Here is a 24892-nt window from a genome sequence, read left to right as displayed (position 1 = left end):
CTACTTCAGGTAATAAGAGAGAAGAGTATTTCTGGTATAATATCACCCCAGATGTAGAATGGCCCACTATTGGGACACCAGTAAAGCTTATATTAGAGGCATATTTATTAAAGAAATTACAAAACATAAAAGAAAAACGTTTGAACAAGAATATAATTTTAAAAAAGAATTGGAAAGGTTAGAACAACAACATAAAGCTAACCCTGTGTCACAAATTCATGAATTATTAACAAATGTGAAAAATCAATTGGAAGCTATAAATAAACAAAAACTTCAAGAATCCATAACTTATTTAAGGCAAAACAATTTTGAATTTGGTAATAAACCATCAAAATTATTAGCTAGAATGATAGCAGAAGAACAGAAAGAAAATGTTATATCAAAAATAAAATATGTTTGTATAGAAGTAACAAGTGCAGAAGTTATAGCAAATCAATTTTAAAAATACTATGAAAAACTATATGCAACAGATAAACCAGATCCAGTTAAAATTACTGATTTTAAAGGAAAATTTACTAGAAGTAATCTTGAGAAATTAGATGCACCCTTTGCAATAACTAGGATAAGAGATATAGTTAGGAAGGTTAAAAATGGTAAAGCACCTGGACCAGATGGACTCCCAGTTGAATATTATAAAACTTTTTCAGAAGTACTGATGGCTCCATTGTTACAAACAATAAATGAGAAGAAGTACAGGAGGGAGGGGCTATGTCTGTGCTGTGGAAATGGGGGGCACCTGGCCCGAGGATGCCCCTCCAAAACTGAGAAGACCCCAGTGCCGGAAAACTTCAAATCCCAGCTCACGTAGAGGCCCAAGAGTTGGGAGTCAAGTCAACAAAGCAGCCTCATCAACAACCACTTCAGTCGCAAGGTGCCCTTCTCATGCCGGTCCGATTGACTCTGCCCACAGGACAGAGTTCCCAAGTCAAGGCCATGATTGATAGCGGGGCGTCGTTGAGTTTCATGGACTGCCATTTTGCCTGCAAGCATGGCATCCCCGTTCAGACACTTGAGCAACCCCTCTCTGTTGAGACCATTGATGGGCACCCCCTAAAGTCAGGAACTGTGACCAGAGTGACTGAGATGCTAGGGATGGAGATCCCGGGGCATGTGGAGGAAGTCATTCTATGTGGCTTCTCTGCCTTGTTTTCCAGTGGTGTTAGGGATGCCTTGGCTGGTGCAGCACAATCTGACCATTTTCTGGGACAAGGTGGTGGTGGCATTTACCTCAAGATACTGTCAACAACACTGCCAGCCTCATGAAAAGCCCACCCCTGAGATAGTGGCTGTAACGACTCTGCAGGAGGAAGCTCCTCTACCCGAGAAATATGTGGAATACCGGGATATGTTTGACAAAAAAGAAGCCGACCAACTGCCCCCCCACTGGCCATGTGACTGCGCCATCAACCTAATGCCAGGAGTGCCCATTCCATCTGGGCACATCTATTCCCTGTCAGAGCTGGAGTTGGCAGCACTGAGGGAGTTTCTGGACATGAACCTGAAGAGAGGCTTCATTCAACCCTCTCAGTCCCCGGCCAGGGCACCTCTGCTGTTCGTTAAGAAGAACAGACAGTTATGCCCATGCAATGACTACAGGGCGCTGAATCAGATCACCATCCCCAACAGCTACCCCTTGCTACTCATCACGGAAATGTTGGAGTGACTGCAGTCCACCAAGGTCTATACCAAACTCGATCTGAGGGGGGCTTACAATTTGGTGCGAATAAGAGAGGGGGACGAGTGGAAGCCTGTCTTCAAGACCCGACATGGACAGTTCGAGTACTTGGTGATGCCATTTGGGCTATCTGAGGATCCAGGTGTCTTCCAAAAGTTTATGAACGACATCGTTTGGGACTATTTGGATCGATTTATGATCGTGGATTTGGATGATATCTTGATATATTCGGACTCCCCCAAGGAACCCGAAGAACATGTGAAGGCTGTGTTGTGGCACCTCCGAGAACATCACCTCTATGCCAAGTTGGAGAAGTGCGGGTTTGATGTGGCCATGTTGGACTTCTCTAGGGCTCATTCACACTGGAGTTAAATGTGGATCTGAAGCTGCTTGTGTCTCTATTGTTTTTTGTGGGGTCCACACAATATCCACCTCATCCAAGGAGTAGCTTGCAGCCCCCCCAATTTGGATTTTCCCTCTCCATGGATAATTTGATGAGGAAATAAAATTCAATTAAAAATGACATGTTAGCCAACTACGGACACATTAAAGTGAATTGTGTGGATGGGCTTTTTTACATGTGTGGTGATATTCGGCTGAGTGCTGTCTATTGCCATACCCTCTACTTCCATTTTGTTTTTATCAACCCAAAGGAAAGGATGTAGCCAGCCCTTTTCTACTAGTTGTTGTTGAAGTAATGTTCTCTGTACTTCGCTTTTTAAAACAGTTCTTTGGCACAGAACTACTGTTGCACAAAACAGCTGTATTTAAAATAAAAAAATCTGTATTTGCAAGTATAAGAGAAAGGACAAGAGGAGGAGAGGAAGTGGCAGCCTTTTGTGTGAGCAACACAAAATCAGAATGATAGATAATACATGACTGACTGCTTTCTTGTGCAAATTAGTTGTTATACTGTAACACCCATATTTCAAAAAATGTTTTTAAAGTGTACGTGCACTAGGGATGGGTGAGAAATTTGATTCAGTTCACATTTCAAGCTGATTCTATCAAATTTACAATTTCTGAAACTATGAGAACGGAAATGCACCCATTCTTTGAAACTTGCACTTAATTGAATTTTGTAGTGCAGTTCACCAACCAAGCAGTGCTTACAAAAATATGTATGTTCAGAGAAAGTGTGCGTAAAAATAAATACATGAGTGAAAATAGCATATGGAAATGAATTATATGATAAGACAATGCTTGCAAAAATGTTTATATTAATCAAAACTGCCTATAAAATGTCTATATTTGGAGATACTCAAACTTAAAATGCTGGAGAATTTCCATGAGGATTAAAAAAAATGGCTGCAGAAGAGTGGAGAACTGAATTAAGATTGGAAAAATGAGAAAGTGAGAGAACTGAAATTGACAGATCTCTCCATCCGTAATGTGCACAAGTAAAATAACTGTGTGTGCACCCCCAAAGGATTTCAGGCTTCCTGGCTTGGAGTGTATGTGTGTTTGTCCACACACACACACTTATTTATTTTACTTCTCTTTTGTGAAAATGAAAACTTTTATTTCAATTTTTTTGTTTTGTTGTAAAAGGTGCGCCCAGACTAGGGTTGTGCTAGAATTCTGCCCAATTCAGATTTGTTCCTAAATTTTCCAGTAATTGACTTATTCTCTGTTATTGTGGATCGAACTTTTATGTAGTGAATTCCATAGCTGTTTTTGATTTTTTTAAAAAAAAACCACCTCTAAAATACTGATATCAAGAAAGTTAATTTTATCGATATTTCCTTTAAAAATATCAATATGAATATCAACATTTTTTATGAGGGAAAGAATGAATTGGTAAAAGCAGCGGCTAGCAGACAAAGAACGAACTCAAATTGATACTGGCCTGTGAGGTTTATGGAATGTTTTCAAACTGGCACTAGCCGATTTCATCCCTAACCCTGACTGATAAACAAATAATTGCACACATGCCTGGCTAGGAGTAAGATGCACATTTTTTAGAATTATTTTTTTACTGCTCTTTTTTGCAAAACTGTTATATAAAAAAACCTGTATTTAAAAAAATTAATCATTGATTTTTTTTAATAGTGTAGGCTATACACATGCCTACACTGGATTTTAGGTGTCCAGAACTTCTGCTGCATGGGGAAGTACTAATTGAGGGGAGGGGATAGCAACACACAGCATGAATATATCCCATCAAGCACTGTCCACTGGTGTGTACAGGAAACACTGATTTTTTTTTTGAGGCATAAAATTGAAAGCTCTCATGTTCGGATGAAGTTGCACAAACATTCAATGAGACCTGCAACCCATGTATTCATGAATGCTCTGGTGTGGACGCAGCCCTGTTCTCCAGCTACTTGTCCTGCCCAGAGGTGATGGATTCAGAATGAGGTGAGGTGATGTCTTTTGCTCTTTTTATTAAAGTTACAGATACATCCAAAATGGTGCACTTCATATACCTGTCTACTCACTACTTTCCCTAACTATCCTACCTAAGCAGTCTCTGCAGCATTTGAGGAGAGTTGACTCAGCACTTGTGCCTTGGGAGTCACTGGCTTAACTTCAACCCCCTAAGCTCCTCTCTTGAAACTTCAAACGCATCCCTGCCCCCGAAGCCAAGCTGGCACCTATCGAGCCTGTATTGTCAGATGAGCTGGCAGAGACGCACCCCCTTTCACCCTGTGTGAGATGCCATGAGAAGTGCCTCAGCCAGAGGGAGGTCTTTGAAGAAGTCAGAGATTGTGGGCGAAGACCTTTCCTACTTAAGGCAGCGCCCCCCCCGACCTGGGTGCTGAGTCAACTTCCTTCACACGCTGCAGAGTAAGCTTAGGTAGCTTAGTTAGGGATAGAAGTGAGTTAGCATAGCAAGTCTATGAAGTGTGCTGCCTTTGATGTTTCATTTACCCCAATAAAACAAGAATTAATTCCATCCTCGTCTCCGCCTCATGATTTGCACTCTGAGCAGGACAGTAATAGATTTTTACCTCAGCTGCATCAGGTCCCTTCTACTATCTTGGGTCTCAAAAACCAAAAACTGCTCCACTGAGGCCAAAGAAGTTTTAAAGGAGGCAGTAGTGCGACTGCTACTGAAAAAGCCAGCCCTGGAACCACTTGTAACAACTATCTCCCGGCCACAAATACTTCCTTTCTGGCAAAGGTGATTGAGAGTGTTGTGGCAGAATAACTGCAGACATTCCTGGATGACATTATTTGGATTCATGCCAGTCTGGGTTCAGGTGTGGATTTGGGACTGAATCAGCCTTGGTTGCCCTGATGGACGACCTTTATAAAGAGAAGGACAGGAGTAGTGCAGCCCTGCTCGTTCTGTTGGATATCTCAGTGGCCTTCGAAACCACTGACCATAGGAAGCAAAAGAGAAGCATGGGGTAGCTTGCAAGGCCCTTTACTATCTTCCTTGTGCATCTCCTCTCTAACCCCAATGTCGGAGGTATAAAAGTGAAGCATCTCCACTTCTTTAATTAACTGAGTGAGCAAGTGGGTGAGTGGGTGGCAGAGGTGGCGGCGGATGTGTGTGTCCTCCACCCCCATGGCCACTGCATCTCATGAGTAAGGATTACATTCTACTGCCTTGGTTGTACAATTCTGTTGCCTGCTTGGATCAGGGTGCGCAGCCAGTGCAGGATTAAACCCTGCCCTTCTGCCCATCCAGTGACATCACCAAGTTGGTTTGGTTTGGGGAAAATGGCTTCATGGGTCAAATTGTGTTAGAATAAGCAAACTTGCATGTTCCCTTTAAGGGATATTTGGGAAATATCCCATGTACCTGTTTACCAGTGATGTAACTTCCTAAAGGGTGGGGTTACCTGGCTTTCTCTTCCTCCTCCTTTGTCTGGGATTTTTGCATATTCTCCATTAAGCTTCAGGAGAGAGAAGCATCTACATGGCTTCTCTTCCAAGATGACCATTATAATGGACTGAGACTTCTATTTTTCATTTAAGCTAGAGCCTATGTTATCTGAACATATGAGGGGTCATTAGTAACATTCTTTATATTTTACTTAAGAAGATTGTGTTTGTAATTATTTCTGTCTGAGGGAAAGGGTGGACTGGTTGATTCCCATCCCACTGCTTGCATTTATATCTCTGCTAAGAAATAGGACCACGAAACGATTCCTATTTCACACATATTTTTAAAATACCAAACAAATTGTACCCCCTGGTGGGTGAAGATTGGCCCATGGGCCGGGGGTTCCTCACCCCTGCTTTGTAAGTTGCATGCTATCTACATATCCTTTTATGAAACTGTGGATTATAAATACTTCAATTAATAAAATAAAAAACAAAGATGTAGGCCTACACTCAAGACTCAAAGGATCTCCAAATCTGAGTCCCAGACCAAGATTCAGAAATCAAAGTTTTGGAGCTGAATAATCATAGAGTAGAGGGGAGAGTCTGAAAGCTCTCTGTAATATCACTCCCACCAAACATTTACTTCTAATTAATTCACAGGATATTGTATTCTTTCCTATTTTCAAAATATGTTTATTATCCCTGTATTTGTTAGTGTCTAGCTCTCAGTCTCACTGTCCACAACAGATTGAAGGAGAAAGATACTGAGACTGAATGAACAGGCTAAACAAACAAACAAACAACAAATCAGTGAGCAGTTTAAACATTAGAAAGAGGAGAAAAGTGTGGAATGGATGTGAGAAGAGAAACTTGCCACTTCTGGATCCTCATCTTGAGAATTAACTCTGTTCCCCAAAGATGTTGAAAAGGAGCCTAAAACCTTGAAAGCAGGGGGTGAGGCTTGGCAATTCCATCTTTAGATGGGCTGGGCTTCTTCCGCTAACTTCGGCAAGAAAAGAATTACATGCTTGTTGAGAAAATGTTGGTGTCTGGTTTTATTGGCTGTTAAATGTTTGATCTTGTACATTGGTACAAACAGTAATATTTGTTAAAGTAGTATGCAGATAAATAAATGATAGTTAGTTGACTTTTGTGAAATTGGCCAAAGCTTCACAATGCAATTAAGTTATTTTGAATGCATACAAATGGCTCATGAAATGCCTTTTGAGTTTTATTTATTTATTTATTATTTGATTTATATCCCGCCCTTCCTCCCATCAGGAGTTTTTAATAAGAAGTTTTTTTAAAAATCAAGGACTAAAAAGGCTTTTAAAAAAGTAATGCCATTTCCATGGCATGCGGACATTAAGGCTGGAATCATGCACACTAACTTGGGAGCATGTTCCAATAAACTCCATGGGACTTACTTCTAAGTAGATAGGGTTGTGCCATAAAGATTACTTTAGTATTCTATGATACCCCATTCTAAATTGAGTACTAAATCAAGTGAAGGGAAGAGGCCAGAGAGACAAGGCAGTAAATAATATTGGGACAGCAATTCAACTCAGGGGACGCCGGCATAAATTGTGCTGTAGCAAGAGAAGCTGGCATAAAGTTTCACTGCATCCAATTGCCATTCAGGGACCTCTGAGACCAGAAAGTAAAAGCCTGCTCTCCCAAATACCCCTGCCAGGGAGTAAGCCCTCAGCATTGACTTCCACTGCAATTATTTTCTTAGACAGACTTACTTCCCAGTATAACTTTTGCCTGGATTGGGACCTGTAAGAGCACTCTGAACATGAGTTACATGTAGTTAAGTCTCCTCACCTCAGCCTCTCCCCTGACATGCTTCTTTTTCAGGCCTTAGGTCAGCTTACACTGGCTCCACTTGCACTGGTCTTGGCTGAGCTGGGCTGAAGGATTTATGCTGGCATAACCTGGATGAGCCAGGGCTCAGCTGAAGATCCGCCACATCCAACTCCCTTCAGCCCAATGTCAATGCAAGTTGAATGGCACCCTTTGTGTGTGGTTGTTAATGCATAAGTCCTCTCACTTTTACATGAAAAACTAATACAGCAATTAGATAACATGAAAAGTAGTTTTCATAGTTCCCCTCTTTTGAATAGAACAGATCATTCAAGTCATGGGAATATATAATCAATTTATTTAGCTGTTTTAAATCTGATAATGTAAGGAGCAAAAGAGCTATTTTGCTGGTAAATGCAATCTAAATAAAACACTTGTAGATATGTGGTTATACATATTTGAAACAGAATATGTAATATTATGTAAATATTGACATAGCTTCTGTATATTACATAGAATTCTCTGGCCACAGTGACAGCTATATGTGCTTACTTATTTCATTTATATTATATTATTTTCAAGATATCTAGACTGCTGTTCATCACACACAAGTGATCATGGGGCATTTCACAACATATTATTAAAACCATTATAAAACATAAAATACAAATACAATCAATAATTATCAAACAGTAAAACACAACAGCAGTGAATAAAAACCTGAAGTCTTGGACAACCAATTCAGTGGTAAATATGACAGCTGGCTTTTGAAGGTTCCACTCCTTGCCTTTCTGGAATATGGGTGCCAACAGGATTTTCTGGGCCCAGGATTTTCTGTATCAGGGTTAGGTAACCTGTTTCAGCCCAAGGGCCACATTCCATTCTGGGCAACCTTCCAGGGGCCGTACGCCAGTGGTGGGCAGGACCAGAGGCAAAAGTGAGCAGAACAACAACTGTAAATTTTACCTTTGCACAATAGCCTAGTTTCTATACAAACTCATTCCTCTCTCCTCTATCTAGTCAAGCAAGAGCCATTTTCAGAGTTCAGGAATAGAATCATAGAATAGAAGCAGAGTTGGAAGTGGTATATAAGGCCACTGAGTCCAACCCCCTACTCAATGCAAGAATCCAAATTAAAGCATACCCAACAGGTGGCTGTCCAGTACCTCTTGAATGGCTTCAGCATTGGAGCATCACCTCCCAAGGTAATTGGTTCTACTGTCATACTGCTGTAACAGGAAGTTTTTTCTGATGTTTAGCCAAAATTTGTCTTCCTGCAACTTGAGCCCATTATTCTGTGTCCTGCACTCTGGGACAATCGAGAAGAGATCCTGGCCCTCCTTTGTGTGACAATCTTTCAAGTACTTGAAGAGTGCTATCCCGCCCTTCCTCCAGCAGGAGCCCAGGGTGGCAAACAAAAGCACTAAAAACAGTTTAAAACATCATAAAAACAGACCTTAAAATACATTAAAACAAAATATCTTTAAGAACATTTTTTTTAAAAGCTTCCAAGACATCTTTTTTTAAAAAAGGTTAAAACGTTTTTTTTTAAAAAGTTTTAAAAACATATTATAAAGCAATTCCAACACAGATGCAGACTGGGATAAGGTCTCAAGTTAAAAGGCTTGTTGAAAGAGGACGGTCTTCAATAGGCGCCAAAAAGATAAGAGACGGTGCCTGTCTAATATTTAAGGGGAGGGAAATCCACAGGGCAGGTGCTGCCATACTAAAGGTCCATTTCCTATATTGTACAGAATGGCCAATATCTCTGTTATACCTCCTTCTCAGTGGCTCTGCCCTGGCTCTACATGAATAAGGCCCCTTACTACTTGAAAAGTGTTCTGCTACCCAACAGCTCAGAGGAAGGCAATGGTAAATCACCTCTGAATACCACTTACCATGAAAACCCTCTTCATAGGGTCACCAGAAGTCGGGATCGACTTGAAGGCAGTCCATTTCCATTTTCCACCAAACATTGTGCTGACACAATGATGACACAGAGTAAGTTTTCTCTGCTACCACAGTAAGCTGTAAGGGGTTCTCACCTGTCTTAGTAATATTCACCACAAGTCTTTTGCCATTTATGCTGTGGTTGTTGGTCTCATTGTTTCATTGCCTACAGCTTCCTGGAATACCAAAGAATCAACATGCTCTATAATTGATTAGTTAATTAATTAATTAAATTTCTGTCCTACCCTTCTTCCCAGAAAGAGCCCAACTATTTTGTAGGGGATGCTTGGGAGTGATCATACATCTATTAAAAGTCACATGACAATATCAAATCTGTCAATGATCTCTAGTCATACAGCCTTATGTTCTGTTCTCCCCCTAAATAGGCTTTGGCAATGATCTCGATATCAGAAATCAAATGTCATTGGAAACCCAAGCATTCACAAACTGATTTCTTTGTGTTGTCATTTTTAAGTATAATTGTGTACATTGATTCTCTTGCTTGTGTCGTTTGCCCTAAGTAAACCACTGAAGGGCATTGTAGGGATGTGATGGTAGATTCTACACACTAGCTATGATTAAATTTTTGTTCTTCTGTTCCCAATACTAATGTGCCTGGACCACTGCTAGTTAACACCATCTAACAGCAGCTTTAATCAATCTGACTTTTTTGTTGTAACAGAAGTATAGATTTTTATTTTAAATCTGAGGGGAAAAATTCGTTTTCCTTTGTTCTTCATTTTTCAGTGCTTTGTAAAGGGGAAGAAAACTTCTTATGCACAACTGGAATTTGCATCCCAAGGAAACTGCAGTGCAATGGCTACAATGACTGTGATGACTGGAGTGATGAGACACTTTGCAGTACGTCATTTAAGTGTATTATATAATGTATGTCTGAAAAGAACAAACTGCAACTATTTGGATGGACATGGAAATGAAACTCATATATTGTATCAAAATAACAGCTTTGCATAAGATTTACATATGCCCACATTCTGACCTATGTTTCAGAAATTAATGAGGCCTCTTTACCTTTGCCGAACCTGACCACAGAACATGCTTATAGACCTTTTAAATTTTTAGGTTTTAAAAAGCATGATTGCATTAGTAGTTCAACAGCTAAAATTTCTGTAAAGACACACAGGGATTCTTAGTTATATTTTAAAGTCTGAGTAATCCACCCACAAATACTATCTTTGTAAAGAGATAACCCTCACAATAAGCCCTTAGTATATATTTTTTTGGTCATTTTGTTGCCATTACATTACAGCATATGCAAAACAACCTGTTTATAAAACTATGTTTGATCTATCCCTGAAGGTGGTCACAAAAAAATACTTGTTCATAAAAGAAGTACTGTGGAAAAGAACATGTGGTTTCTCTAGTGTATGGTGCATTCAACCACATCCTTTTTCTCTGTGTACATGAGAAAGCTAAAGGTTGGATCACACATTCCACACTTGATGAGTGAGCACACTTAAGCAGATCTTCCTCTGCCCTTTTGAAATCCTGAAAGACATACCAAGCTCCCTGCCACCATCAGGTACCTTTATAAGCAATAAAGACTGGAGAGTGCTTGTTGAATCCTCCCCTTTCCTCACACTTCTGGTGCAGAAAGAGCTGCAGTACTGTCACCATGAGCAACACTCAATCTGGCAGTTTACACTGGTTTGGGAAATATTGATGCAATTAAAGTGATGCCATATGATCCAATCTTCCATATGGACCATAGACAGTGACCGTGAGCAGCACACCATGTGATAATGAATGAATTAGAGCTGCTTCTTAGCTAATGCTAGGGCTTGAACTTCTCAGAACAAGAGTGGAATACCAAATGCAAGAAATTAATTACAGGAAGGTAGATTTATCAAAAGTAAAAAGCTGTGGGTTCTCTGTTGTGGGAGAAGGTTCTATAGCAAAAGCACAGGAAAGAGTTTGCAACTGCTTGTGTAGAAGAACTCTGCTTTGAGAATTTTTAAAGAAGGAGGGAGGCAAAAGTATTCCTTTATATTTATTCAGTGGCAAAGGGGTCTATTACAAGGCCTTTTCTAGGATGAAGGCTGGCAACTTCACAAACATGATACCCAAGGCCAAGAGCATATCAATGACTATGACTATAAGCCAAATTAGACATGATGTTAAGTGTCTCACTTGGTACTGTGGTTTTAAAATTGTTAATAGCTGTGGTGGGAGCTATGGCAGAAGAGGAAAAGATTACCCGCCCCTGTTTACCATGGTTCTAATAAAAATTGACAGTCCCAGGGAAGCTACTAACAATTAGAAAACAACAACCATGACACTTCGAGTGACATCTTTAGCATCACATCTAGTTTTCGCTCTTTGACTTCCCCTTGTGAAGGTACATGTGTAAATAGGATTTCAAAGTGTATGGCAGAAGAGGAAAAGATTACCCGCCCCTGTTTACCATGGTTCTAATAAAAATTGACAGTCCCAGGGAAGCTACTAACAATTAGAAAACAACAACCATGACACTTCGAGTGACATCTTTAGCATCACATCTAGTTTTCGCTCTTTGACTTCCCCTTGTGAAGGTACATGTGTAAATAGGATTTCAAAGTGTGGATTCAAATCAAAGTATGATCCAAGTCAGAAGAGGTGTCCTGAGGAAATGAGCAAAAAGAGAAAAGAAATACTAAAAATGAGCATTAAGAAGTAGCAGTCTTTTTGTTACAACAGAGGGATGGGAAAACATAGAGAACTGCCAGGATACCTCATGCTGGTAAAAATTCCAGATAAACAATGCACTGAATTTTAAACAGGTGAGTGCCTTATTATTCAATATAAAATCATCTACAGAGTACACATATTTTCATTCAGTTTGTAATGTTAAGGATTGTATGTGTTTGGTATTTACTATTCTTTCATTCTTTGTGTTATTTCAGAGCTAAATTTAGATTCCTCTGGAAAATCCAGAACACTGTGAACTATTGTGTTCCTTCCTCTTAAACAGTAGTAGAAGTTAGCTTTAATGTGTTGTACTGGATGTTGGACTTGGATTGCGGAGACATGGGTTTAAATCCAGCTCAGCCATAAAACTCAGGGGCAAACCATAACTAAAGTCTCTTCAGGAGGGGGTAATCTGGAGGGGAGGAGATGTTTAACCCTTTCCTTGCCAATAACTTATCTCCTTCAAATTGCTCTCCCAAAGTAGTTTTTTACACCTCCTTTCGGCTTCTGAATGTATGTTTTCTCCTGCAAACATGTGTTTTGCACTGTAAAGGAACAAAAATTGCTTGGGGGTATCTTGGACACCCTCCCCTCCCCAATCTCTCTAAACTGCTTCTTCCCTGAAACAGAAAATTGTTGCTACTGGATTTTTTGTTAAACACATTTGTACTTGTTAGGTCCTCACTGAGTGGCTGTAGGCAAGCCATTCTCTTTCTGTCCAACCCAAACTTAAGGGTTTTGGAGGATAAAATGGGATAGTCCCATGTAAGATGTTTCTTGGTGGACAGTAGAGTAATAATAATAGAGATACTATGCATGTTAACTTAGCATCAGTGCTGGCCTAAGATAGTTTGCTGCACAGTACCCATGGAAACTGTTGTTTTGATACCTGAGACAGAAAACGCCCCAAGCACTTCTCCCTCTTCTTTGCAGTAAAAATAAATCAATAATAAATTCAATAACTAATTATTTGCTGCCTTTTTAATGAGGTGAGCTGGCCGCCTCACTCTGCCTCATGGTAGAGTTGGTACATAATGAAATGTTATAGTCAGTTTGGCACCTCATTCTGCTGAAATAATAAGAATAAAATAGGGTTATCAGTATGTGGAAGCATCTGGCCCTCAACATTGAGTAACCACATTCAACCAACACACATTTGGGATTGTGGGGGCAGTACTTACAGTTCAAGCAGCCTGACTTGCAGCTATCGACAACCAGTGTGGTACAGTGATTATGGTGTTGGTTGTTGACTTGAGAGACCTAGATTAAAATCCATACTCAGCCATAAAGTTTACCATGTGACCTTCAGTTTATCAAAACTTATAGAGTTGTTTTAAGGATACCATGTTTTAAGGATACCATGTATACCATCGTGGGCTTTGTTGAGGAAGGTCAGGACTAACAACAACCACATCTATAGAGCAGGGGCGTATGTCTATCAGTGGTAGTCAATGTGATGCCTTCCAGATCTTGTTGGACCAACTCCCTAAATGCTACCCTGGGCTCCTTTGATATATTTAATAATAATAATAATAATAATAATAATAATAATAATAATAATAATAATAATAATAATAATAATAATAATAATAATCCCTGAATATTGGATATGCCGGTTGGTGTTGATGGAAGCTTTAGTCCAGCAACACCTGGAGGGCAACACATTTCCTTTCCTGTGTACTGTGTTGAAAAGGCACAAATGTGGTAGTATTGCAAAAGCTAGTATCCCATGCATTTTTTTTCATTTTTACGCTACATTTTCACCCCAAAGGCCCTCAAGACAGTTTTGTCAGTTTTAATTTTAAAAATTCAAGTTCTTAGCTCCTATAGTGAATGCAGACTTGAAAATGTGTGATCAATGTTTGATGAAATCTTTGAAGCCAAAAAAGAGATTAGTAGGATATCTAATGCTCAATGAGTTAATTTCAGTCTTTTGTGGCTCTTTTCCCCTCTATATAACCAGGAGAAATTGGATAAATTACACAAAAGAATTGCCTAATTTATACATGTAACAGTTTTTCTTGGTGCAGAATTTTGATCTTTCTTTTTAGCTTCTATAGCCACAGCCCTGCTTGAGCCACAGAATCTCTTAAACAGTACATACCATTATCACATTATAGATTGTGTAGCATTACCTATAGAAGAAAGGATTACGGTGGCTAGCTACATATTTATATGAACAGAAACTCTGCATAATAAGGAGAAATCAACAGGTGTTGTTTCCTGTTATTGCAATTCCAAGCTGGAAATTGCTTCACTTGTTGATTTTTGCTTGCTATGCAGCTGCTGAGAGTACAAAACCAATGCACAGTAAAAGGTTAGCTGGGAGGTTAATTTAGTATATGGATGCACTGAACCCTGGCTCAAATTAATTATTGGGATTTGGTGTTATTGTGTATCTAAGGCAAGATAAAGTTTCAAAAATACATGTTTGTTTTTCAGACTGTAGTGGAGTTTTCCGTTGTAAGATGGGAAAATGCCTCAATTACAGCTTTGTTTGTGATGGGTATGATGACTGTGGAGATCTAAGTGATGAGCAGAATTGTGGTAAATAACAAATATTATTTATTTTATATATAATATATTAAAAATCTTTAATGTAGTAGACTAATCCCACCCCCTCCAATATCAGTAAGTAAATTCCAGGATCCACACTTCTTGATAATGCTCAGACAATTGCACCATAGCTGGGCTCCTTCTGAAATCACAGCCACTGTCTCTTTGTGGACAGAGACAACTCTGGAGCAGACAAAGGCTATAATCCAGCACAAAGTTATGCACACATAAGCCTGTTACAATTGGTTTGTCTGTCACATTGCTGGATTGTGATCAGGCCATTGTGTATTTTCCTATGATGGGGTCTAAGGGAAAATTAATGTTTTAGAAATGTTAAGAGTTCCATTGCTTTCCTTCTATTGAATACTTATTACTGAGAAATTCACATCAGATCCACACATCTGAAATTAAGAATCAGAGAGAAAACTTTCTCTCTAATGTCTAGACTTACCACATAATAATTTGAAGGAACCTGCAGATAATGCATCCCCACTTACATAATATAGGTTATATTTACCTTCTGATGCAGTAGAGGCCTGTGAGAAAACTATACCACATCAAAAACCTCATGTTTGAATCAGTTCTAAGAGAAATAGCTTATGTTCTGGAGTGTGACTTTTGCTTGAACTCCCCGTATTCTTCAAAGTAAACCCTGGATCACTAGGGCATTTCTGTGATTCTTGGACTTTAATTTCCTTGTGTAACTTGAGTGATGTATCGTTTCACAGTGGCTTCTTGAATATTTTTTAAAAAGGGAAAGAAATGAAATCTTCTATACAGAGTATTGGTGCAAAACTATAATTTGACAACATTAAATTCATGCTCACTCTAGCTTTTCCTCTCTATCTATGGCTGCCAACTTTTAAAAGAAAAACATTCTGATAGCTAGGCTAATGATGCTTAATAAATGCATTCTTTGTGAATTCCATCACAACCTGACCTGATACACACATCCTGGACTTTTAATTGGAATGCAGTTGTCCTTTGTATTTCACACTTCTCAATTTTGAGATGCATTTCAGCTCAAAAATGTACCTAAGTGCATAAAAAGGTATTTGGATAGAGTACATCCAGAAACTCACTTTAAGAGAAAATACACTGGAAAAAATGTTTAAAAAGATGTATTTAAATACAGAAATTTGCAGATCAATGCAGAAACTGGATGGAACGGATCTATGAATGAATACATGCAAAACTGACCCAGACCAGACTGATCTGCCACCCTGAGCTAGGCAGGGCCTGAAAGTGAAGCCCTCTAAAAATATTCCCTGCCACCAAGCAGTGCAATTCTATTGCACCCTTTATGGGGCTGCCCCTCAGATAGGCCTGGAAGATCCAAAAGGACCTCTGCAAACTGAGTGGGCAGTAAAATGGCAAATGTAATTTAATGTAAACAAGTACAAAGTGATGCCTGTGAAGGCAAAACATCTTGATTTTCCCATATAAGCTCATAGGGTCTGAAATGGCTGTGGCTGACTAGGAATGGGACCTTGCGGTTGTAGTGCATAGCTCAATAAAGATGTCAGCCCAGTGTGTGGCAGCTGTGAAAAAGGCAGCTCTTCATACAGCTTATAGTTAAACTATAGAATTCACAGTTGCTGGAAACCATATGAGGGGAGAGTGCAGTTGCATTCCCATAGGCATCTGGTTTGCCACTGTGAGAACAGGATGCTGGATTACATGAAACTTTGGCCTTATCCAGCTGGCTCTTTTTATGTTCTTATGATGCTGTATCAGGCAGACAAGCAGAGCAGGTAGGAGGACACTGCATTGGCCAAGTACTCCTATTATTCAATATTCGATATTTTTCATTTCACATTTTGCTAACCTCAGTTAACGTAATCTGACTAAAACAACCTTTCTCAAACTTCCACATAGACATTGACATAGTTTCAGCTTCCTTCCTTACAACACAATCCAAATCCAAGATCTACTGGGATCAGAGACTTTGGATTTGGTGGATGTCGGGCATCAGTCTCTCACACTGGGTCAGCCAGCAGAATTTAAGCTGGCAGAAGTCCCCAAAAAGGGCCATTCTGGCAGTGTGGTAGCGGCAGGGCAGGGCAGGGCAGGGCAATATACCTAGTACAAACCCCTTTCAGCTCAGTCACATGACCTAGCAATCCAGTGGAATTTAGCCACCAAAAAGGGTGGTGTAAGTCAAATTCCTCCTGAATGCAAGTTGGAATAGGGGTAATTTAAACCCGGACAATTTATTCTGCTTTTCTATAGTTAGGATTGCTTTGTTGTTCTATTTTTCTGACTTCTCCCACTAACAATCATAGCTGGTCAAAATCACTTACAACAAGAACCCACAATTCGTAAACAAACATTTTTCCCCAGGTAGCATGCCATCATGTGGGTAATAGCGCCATCTAGCATCCGAAGGCAAGAATGTATTGAAGTCAAGATCTGGGGCATCAAGCCCCTCCCACTCTCCAGTTCATTCTAGCCTTCGTCTGAGGCAGTTAGATTCTACAGTTAGGCTAGCATTTATAGCTAAGTTGAGTGTGTGTGTATATTTGTGTGCATTTGTGAGTAAGAGAGTGGGTTTGACTGATTGTGTTGTTTTCCCACTCGTTCCCTTCCCTCTTTCACCGTTTTACTTTTGACTGAGGTGTTTTTGGGGGCTTTTGTTTGTTCTTCTCACTTGGTTGCCCTTCCTTCCTTCTTATTCCCTTGGTTGGGGGCAGTGGCGGCTGCCGTCCCTCTTTGGGCATGGACGTTGCCTCGTCTGCCGAGCCTTGGCTGGGAGCCTGCGGCTGCGGCTCCCCCCTTGCAGCCTTAAGTCCTGTTCTTGCCGCCAGTTGCTTCATCCGACGAGCCTTGGCTGGGAGCCTGCAGCTGCGGCTCCCCTTTACGGTCTTGAAGCCTGTCCTTGCCGCCATCCTCATTCTATACAGGCGGTGGCTGCGGCTTTGTATTTTTTAGCAGCTCGCCTCACATTTTCATGGCGAGATTTTTTTCCCCTCCCGGCTCACAACCGTGGCCATTAGAAGACCGCAGCTCTGCCCACCACTGGCTCGCTACTGCGGCCATCAGGAGAATGTGGTGAGTGTTCTGTTTAGGAGAACGTGGCTAGTTCCCCCCCGCGGCTCACTACTGCGGCCGTGAGGAGGTCACGGAGGCCATTTTTATTTATTTATTTATTTATTTATTTATTTATTTTTAGGCAGCGGCGGCTTCTCTTTGCTTGCCGTTCGGGCTTTTCTCAGCCCTTTGAAGCTCTCTGGCAACGTACGGCCACCATTGCTTCTTTATTCAGTGACTCGGCCACCATTTTGTTTTGATATTTCCTGCTCTTTCTCAGCGGGCGTCATTTGGCTTGCATTTTTCCTGCCCTTTTTGTTCAGGACTGCTGGTTCCCTCTCACACCTTAATGCCTCCTTGTGTGTGTATGGTTTTAGGCATCAATTTTTTATTTTAAAGACAAAAAGTACAGAGAAGCCCTGAACAAGCCTCAACTGCACAGGAGCAGTACTGCACCTCTCCCGCTGTGTGTGTACTGCAGTGTTTTTGGCATTGTACATTCTCCCCCACCTGTGGGCATGTACTGAAGCCCCTCTCCACACCACACCCCCACCTGCATTTGGGGTTGTACATTTTCCCCCATCTGTGGGCATGTACTGAAGTCCCTCTCCACACAGCACCCCCACCTTTGTGCATGTGTTGGTGATTTATACCCCACCCCCACCTTTGTACGCATATATGATGGCAGATCTACAGCCAGAGGCAGCTCATGCGACAGGGGCAAAACAACTGTGCAAGGCCACGTCGCATCACAAGTCTGCTAAGCACAAACAACCCAGACTACATTCCAAGGCTGTCGCTAAAACCAAACACCTATCTAGCCACAGCACTGCCAAGTGAGCACGTTACATGTCTGTTCTGGCTTCTGAGGATGCTGGCTAAGAAAGATTAACAGCCCACTTTCATTCTCCTGCTGGGTCGTCTGAGGACAAATTTGAAGGGTTCCCTACCCAACCAGCAGTGGGCGGTCTGTCTCAACCCATATCATCGACTAGGGCTCATACGTTTCATTTGTCTGATGAGCCCCCTGTAATTTTGCCTCAACAGGAGCAACCACCTCTGCTCTGCCAAGGGCAGCCAGTGCCCTCAGATCCTCAGTTGGCTGCTCTTGCCCCTCAAATGGGTTTGCAGTTGTCTCGTGAATTTCTCTCACAGTTGCAGGACATGTTGACCTTCTTATCACAAGCGCAGTCACGGTCACAGATGAATCCACTGCTCCAGCAGAGTGCGCAGTGACAATCTGGTGCTATGGCTCATTGCGGTGGCAGTGATGTTGTTCCACCACCCTCACCAAATCCATTTGATGTTGCCAGAGGCAGGATTCGTGATGAGATTACCAGTTTGCAGGATCCTTCATATTCTCTAAAAGCTGAAGGAGATGAGTGGAGCGATGATTCGGTAATGGAGGAGGACTCGTCGTATCACCTCTTTGATTTGGCTGACTATCTTCTCCTCGCTCGTAGAGTTCTGGACACTTTAGGCCTCCAATCTTTACAATCTGAATCTACCACTCCTGTGAAGGGAGCCAGGGTCCTCAAATCTCCCAGGTCGACAGATCACTACCTCCCATCGACAACCTGGCCAAGAAAGAATGGGCTCCCCCTTTACAGGCACGCCATTTCTCTATGCTTGCCAATAGACTCTATGCCTTGGCCCCGGAGTTCATGAATCGCCTCAACGTTCCGGGGATAGATGAGCCAATTTCTAATTTAGTTTTGAGGTCCCTCCTGCCAAAAGAAGGGGACTCACAGCTGAAGGATCCTTCTGAGCTATGGATAGACTACGCTCTGCGTAAAAATCATGAGGCTGCCACCTTTACTATACAGGCCTCTACTGCAGCTTTCATCTTTTCTAGAGCTCCTATGATGTGGCTGGATGAACTTTTAGATGACCCTACTCCAGATCCAGTCAGGCTCAGAAAGGGCCCACTGAAGTTACACAAGGTTGCAGCGTTTATCGCCAATGCTACCTTAGATGCAACTCAGCTGGGAGCACAAGCTCTAGCAGCTCAGATGGTGGCTCGGCATACGCTTTGGCTCAGGCACTGGGATGCAGATTCTATGGCCACGGTCAACTTATCGAAGGTTCCTTTCTCTGGGTCATTACTTTTTGGAGATGAAGCCCTCAAAGCAGTATTAGTGGACCCCAAAGATAGTCGAAAGCCAGTCTTGGCTACGGCCAAGAAGGATGATCGCAGGCTGTTCAGATGCTTCACTCCATACCGCTCGTTTCAGCCCTTTCAGGGTGTGCGGCCAGGGGGCCAGGGCCGTGATTCTCATGCCACTGATTTCCGTCCCTCCAGGGGAGCCTGGCACAGACAACATTTTCCAGGCAGATGTCAGTACCTCGACCTCCTCATATGGTAGAGGAGCTCAGCAGTGCAGACAATACTGATGCGATCCCGGTCAGAGGCAGATTGCTTCTGTATGCAAACCTCTGGCTGCATTTAACAAAGGTCTCTTGGATCAGAGATCTCTTCCATCACGGCTACAAACTAGAGTTTTGGTCAACTCCTCTGGACAGATTTCTTCCCTCTCCTCTTCCCAGAGCTCCACACAGCCACTAGATCATTCAGAAAGCTATAGATGATCTCCTGGACATAGCTGCAATATAACCAGTACCAGCAGCAGAGAGGACGGAAGGGGTTTACTCCCTCCTGTTTGCAGTTCCCAAATGAGATCTGTCATGGAGGGCGGTGTTAGACCTCAAGTTCGTCAACTGTTTCGTGAAGTATCAACGATTCAAAATGGAGTCCCTAAGGTCCATCATAGAAAGCCTACATGAAGGGGACTTTCTGGCTTCCATTGACCTAAAGGAAGCTTACCTTCACGTGCCTATTTGTTCTGCTCACAGAAGGTTCCTACGGTTTGCCTTCGGCCCCCAATACTATCAATACTGGGCAGTGCCATTCGGACTCTCGTCAGCCCCGAGAGTCTTCACCAAAGTGTTGCTCACCTTGGTCGCTTTCCTCTGCCTCCAGGGGGTACATATTTATCCCTATTTGGACGATTTGCTCATTTGTACGGAATCCAGGGATCTGGCCTGCCTTCATGTTTACCATATGCTCAAGGTTCTGCGCACCCATGGTTGGCTAGTCAACCACGACAAAAGTCATCTACAGCCAACTCACCAACTACAGCATCTTGGAGCGATATTAGACACCTCACAAGCCATGGCTTTTCTATCACCAGACCGCATTGTAGCCGTCAAAGAGATGGGCTGAAAAACATCTGAAGTCACTGAGGGCAGAACATCTCAGTGGAATTTTGAATGTGACGGCAGACTGGCTCAGCAGACAACAGGTGATTCTGGGAGAATGGAAACTTCACCCGATGGTGTTTGGTCTTCTCCAACGTCGGTTCGGCGTGCTCTCGGTGGATCTGTTTGCTTCCCATCTCAATTGCCAGCTGCCCCGGTACTTCACGAGGTACCTGGAAAGTACAGCAGAAGCCGTGGATGCACTGTCAACAACATGGCCGGATGGTCTGCTCTGCACCTTTCCTCCGATACTGCTACTGGGCAGGACTCTGAGGAAATTGCGATACAAGGGGGCCAGACTGGTCCTGATAGCTCCGTACTGGCCTCATCGGCCATGGTTTTCGGACCAGCTTGCTCTGTCAGTGGAGGATCCTTGGAGGCTGCCAGTCAGGCCAGACCTCTTGTTACAGGGACCGATTTGGCACCGGGACCCTGAATGGCTCAATCTGACAATTTGGCTTTTGAATGGGGGCATTTGATTAATGCAGGACTATCTAAGGAGGTTGTGGCCATAATCCTGGCATCTAGACGGCCATCAACTACTCGCATATATCAGAGTACTTGGTTGTGAACATATTAGTGACAATAACTTACAAAAATGCATTGTATTTGGAGAAAATGTTTGCAAAAATATGTACATCAGTCAAAGCTGCATATAAAAATAAGTTTATTAGGAGAAATTTGCACTAAAATGCTTAAGAGTTTCATGAGGATTTAAAAAAAGTCTCAAATTGCTGCAAAGGTGTGGAGAACTGAATTTAAGACTGGAAAAATAAGAGAACTGAAGCTGACAGATTCTTCCATCTCTAGTGATGTCTTGATTTTTTTACTCAGTTGAAAATTTGATTTCCAACAACCCTATAGCAACCATACTTCACCAAAGAGCTTTGTTGCAAAGTATGTATTCATCATGTACGTATTCTCATTTATGCCTTTTCCTTGTTTAGAGCAAGGCCTTTCAAAAAGACTGTTAGATTTTAGGAAAGAAGACTTCCCTTTTGGGGGGGGGAGTCTTTATTATTATAATTCTCATTTCCCCAGAGACCACCAGCAGATTAGCATGCATCCAAATAGGTGAGGACTAGGGTTGCCAGTTCTCAGGGTTCCCCCTGGAGACTCAGGCATTGCTGTTGCTGTTCTGACCTCCAGTCAGAATCACCCGCATTTCCCTGAATCTCCAGCTTTTGTGGATGCCCACCCAGCAGCGCATGCATGTTCTAGCTTCCAGACATGCATACGTTAATTCCCACCTTGCTTCTACCTGCTTCAATACCTGCTTCCTTTGCCTCTCTCTCTCCGTTGCACGCACATGCATTGCGCCACCCACCATGGCAGCACAACAACCCACCAAGCTGGTGATGGGGAAGGACTCCATTCGCCTTCCCAACAAGCACCACCCCTCATTCTCATTGGCTGCCCCTGAGGCCCAATGAGAGCCCAGGCTTCCTCAGCAGTGTCGCAATCAGAGAAAGGGAGGGAGGAACTTGGGACAGGTACGGCGTGAGACCCCTGCTTGGATATGGATATCTTTGCAGAGGATCCCTAGTCAAGCTTTACCAACAACACAATCTAAACCATATCTACTGAGAAGTAAGTCCTATTGAGTTCTATGGGGCTTATCCCATAGTAAGTGTGTTTAGAATTGCAGCTCTTTGGGGGCATCCATCTTTATTCCTGAATGCTCCCATCTAATCTCCACAACACTAGGCTCCTTTCTTCCTACAATGGACTTCTGGTGACTGGCCTGGCCTGGCCTGAGGGCACTTAAAGTAGGGTTGCCAGGTCCATGGCCTGAGACTGATCCTGTATCTTTAGGAGAAGAGAAAGTCAGCCAAGTGCAGGTGTTCTTGCAACACTGTAATGAGAAAAACCACAAGGTGGAATTCTCCCTTCCTCCTGCACAACTTTTAAAGATACAGAAGACCTCTTGGAGGCCGGGGCTGGCAACCAAAAGGTCTTCTGTATCTTTAAAAGTTGTGCAGGGAGAAGGGAGAATTTCACTTTGTGGTTTTTCCCATTACAGAGTTGCAAGAACACCTGCACTTGACTGACTTTCTCTTCTCCTAAAGATACAGGATCAGTCTCAGGCCATGGACCTGGCAACCCTAACTTGAACCCTTTTCGCCAGAAGCTAATTCACTAGATTAAATGTTCCCTACCCAGGCTCCATCTTTTAGCTAAGATTTCTATCTTAATTTCCAATCAGATAAATGTTTTTGTATGAATTGTATGCGTCAAGCAACTGTGGTTGATGCTTAATGTATCATGCTTATTGACATTACTCATATCCTGCTTTACGCAGATGACACAGTTCTACTATCACGAACCCAGCTGGGTCTGAAAAGGCTAATCTCTGGCTTTGCAGCCTATTGTAATGATAGCATCTTAACCATTAACCATGCTAAGTCCAAGGTGATAGTGTTCTCCAAGAGGAAGGTAAGATTCCCTTGGTATTTAGGCTCCACTAGAATTGAGCAGGTAAACTCCTGTAAATACCTTGGGATCTGGTTTCAAGAGTCAGGCTGTTGGCCCTCTCAGGTTGATTACATAAAAGCTAAAGTGAGTAAAAATCTAGGAGCCATAACTCGCTTTTATCTTACCAATGGAGGAAAATATGTTCTGGCAGCCATACGTATAATTCGAGCTAAAATTATCCCATCATTGTTATATGGGGCCCCAATTTGGATTCCATACCACAAAGGGTGCTTGGATAGCATCCTTTATCCTTTCTTAAGAACTATCTTTGGTGTCCCCACATGTGTTTCTGGGGCTACACTTTTGCTGGAAGCAGGTTTAAACTCTCTTCACTGTTTATCTTGGTTATATACCATTTATTTCTGGCTCCACTGTTCTTCCATACTCTCCCCTGAATCCTATGCTAGGCGAGCCTTAAATCCTCTTTTTAACGTAGCATGGCCCAAATTGGTCATGGAAAAAGTTTTGTCAGCTGGTCTCCTTTAGAACTATTAAACATGAAATTTACAGCGGCCAAAGCTCTGGTAAAATGCAGATTAACAGATATTGACAATCAAGAGCTACTGGCCAAGGCATCTGGCCCTTGTTCTCCTCGGGCACTGGGCCTGAGTGTTTTGCCTCATGCTGATGGGATGCGTTACTTATATTGGCTTACCGTCCCTAAATACAGGAGGGCTTTTACTTTGGCTCGCTTTGATGCCCTCCCGTCAAGACTTCTCGAGGGTAGGTTTGATAAGACCCCAAGAAACCTTAGGTATTGTCCATGTAATGTACACGAGATTGAGACCGTCTCGCATGTCCTATTCTACTGTAATTTTTATGATTGTCTCAGAAATATTTTATCCCCAATTCTTTTATCCTTTCCAGGCCGGCCTAAAAATACACTTTTAACTTTTCTTCTTCAGGGCTGAGATGAATCTGTTACCTTATGTGTAGGCAAATTTTTAAATCAGGCCATGCAGATAAGGAAGAACTTGGTTAAGCTTAAGTCCTGATTTTATGTATTGTTGTTGCTACGTTTTATTTGTATGTGTTTTATTCGCTCGATTGCGGAGGTCTATGGACTATGCAATAAAGAATTTGATTGATTGATTGACATCACTCAGACCTGCCCCATGATGTCACTTGGACCCACCCCATGATGTCACTTAGACCTGCCCCATGGCATCACTCAGGCCCGCCCCCAAAATCTCAGGGTTTGGAATGCTTCTGACCTGGCAACCCTAGTGAGGACACATTCATACTAGCTTGTTCTACAGGTGTTTCATGTGACGCTGTTTGTATAATTAAAGGAGCAACTCCCAACTTGAGATAAACAGTGTATTTTAATTAAGTAGGTTTGAAAGAAAGTATTTACAGGGCCTGCAGTTCTCATTCACTGCCTCTGTAACAATGTCTCAACTAGTCTCTCCTGACCAACTTCCTGTTCCTCCTTGCAGCTCCACTTCCTGCTATTGCTGCCTTTAGTTTAAGCTTCATGTTGCTACAACAGCATTTGTTCCAGGAAAAATTGGTATTATTTATACTAAATCCCAGGTGGAGTCACAGAATGTTTCACTATTGGTTTGAGCTATAAGAAAATGAGTTTTTCTTCTTCAAAGGAGAGTACTTTCACTGTAGTGTTTCATGTCTGAATAGGCATATTGGGAAACATTGCCCACTTTCCCTTCAGCA

At 42.0% G+C, this 24892-nt stretch overlaps 1 protein-coding gene across 10 annotated transcripts in view; it reads left to right on the top strand.

The window, feature by feature from the left end:
* The window catches only part of CORIN (corin, serine peptidase), a 221422-nt gene that overhangs the window by 75750 nt on the left and 120780 nt on the right, over window positions 1-24892 (top strand). For all 10 annotated transcript variants that reach the window (XR_009757878.1, XR_009757877.1, XM_061584453.1 and 7 more), the window contains 2 exons: window positions 9959-10072; window positions 14342-14446. Coding sequence is in view for 8 of the 10 variants with exons in the window: in XM_061584453.1 (XP_061440437.1) it covers window positions 9959-10072; window positions 14342-14446 (219 nt within the window). In the remaining 2 variants the exon portion in view is untranslated. The remainder of the gene's footprint in view (window positions 1-9958; window positions 10073-14341; window positions 14447-24892) is intronic.

Source organism: Rhineura floridana, chromosome 9 (genome assembly GCF_030035675.1).
Source record: "Rhineura floridana isolate rRhiFlo1 chromosome 9, rRhiFlo1.hap2, whole genome shotgun sequence".
Taxonomy (NCBI): Eukaryota; Metazoa; Chordata; class Lepidosauria; order Squamata; family Rhineuridae; genus Rhineura; species Rhineura floridana.
Note: the sequence above shows the minus strand (reverse complement) of the source record. Positions and strands in the feature narration are given on the sequence as shown.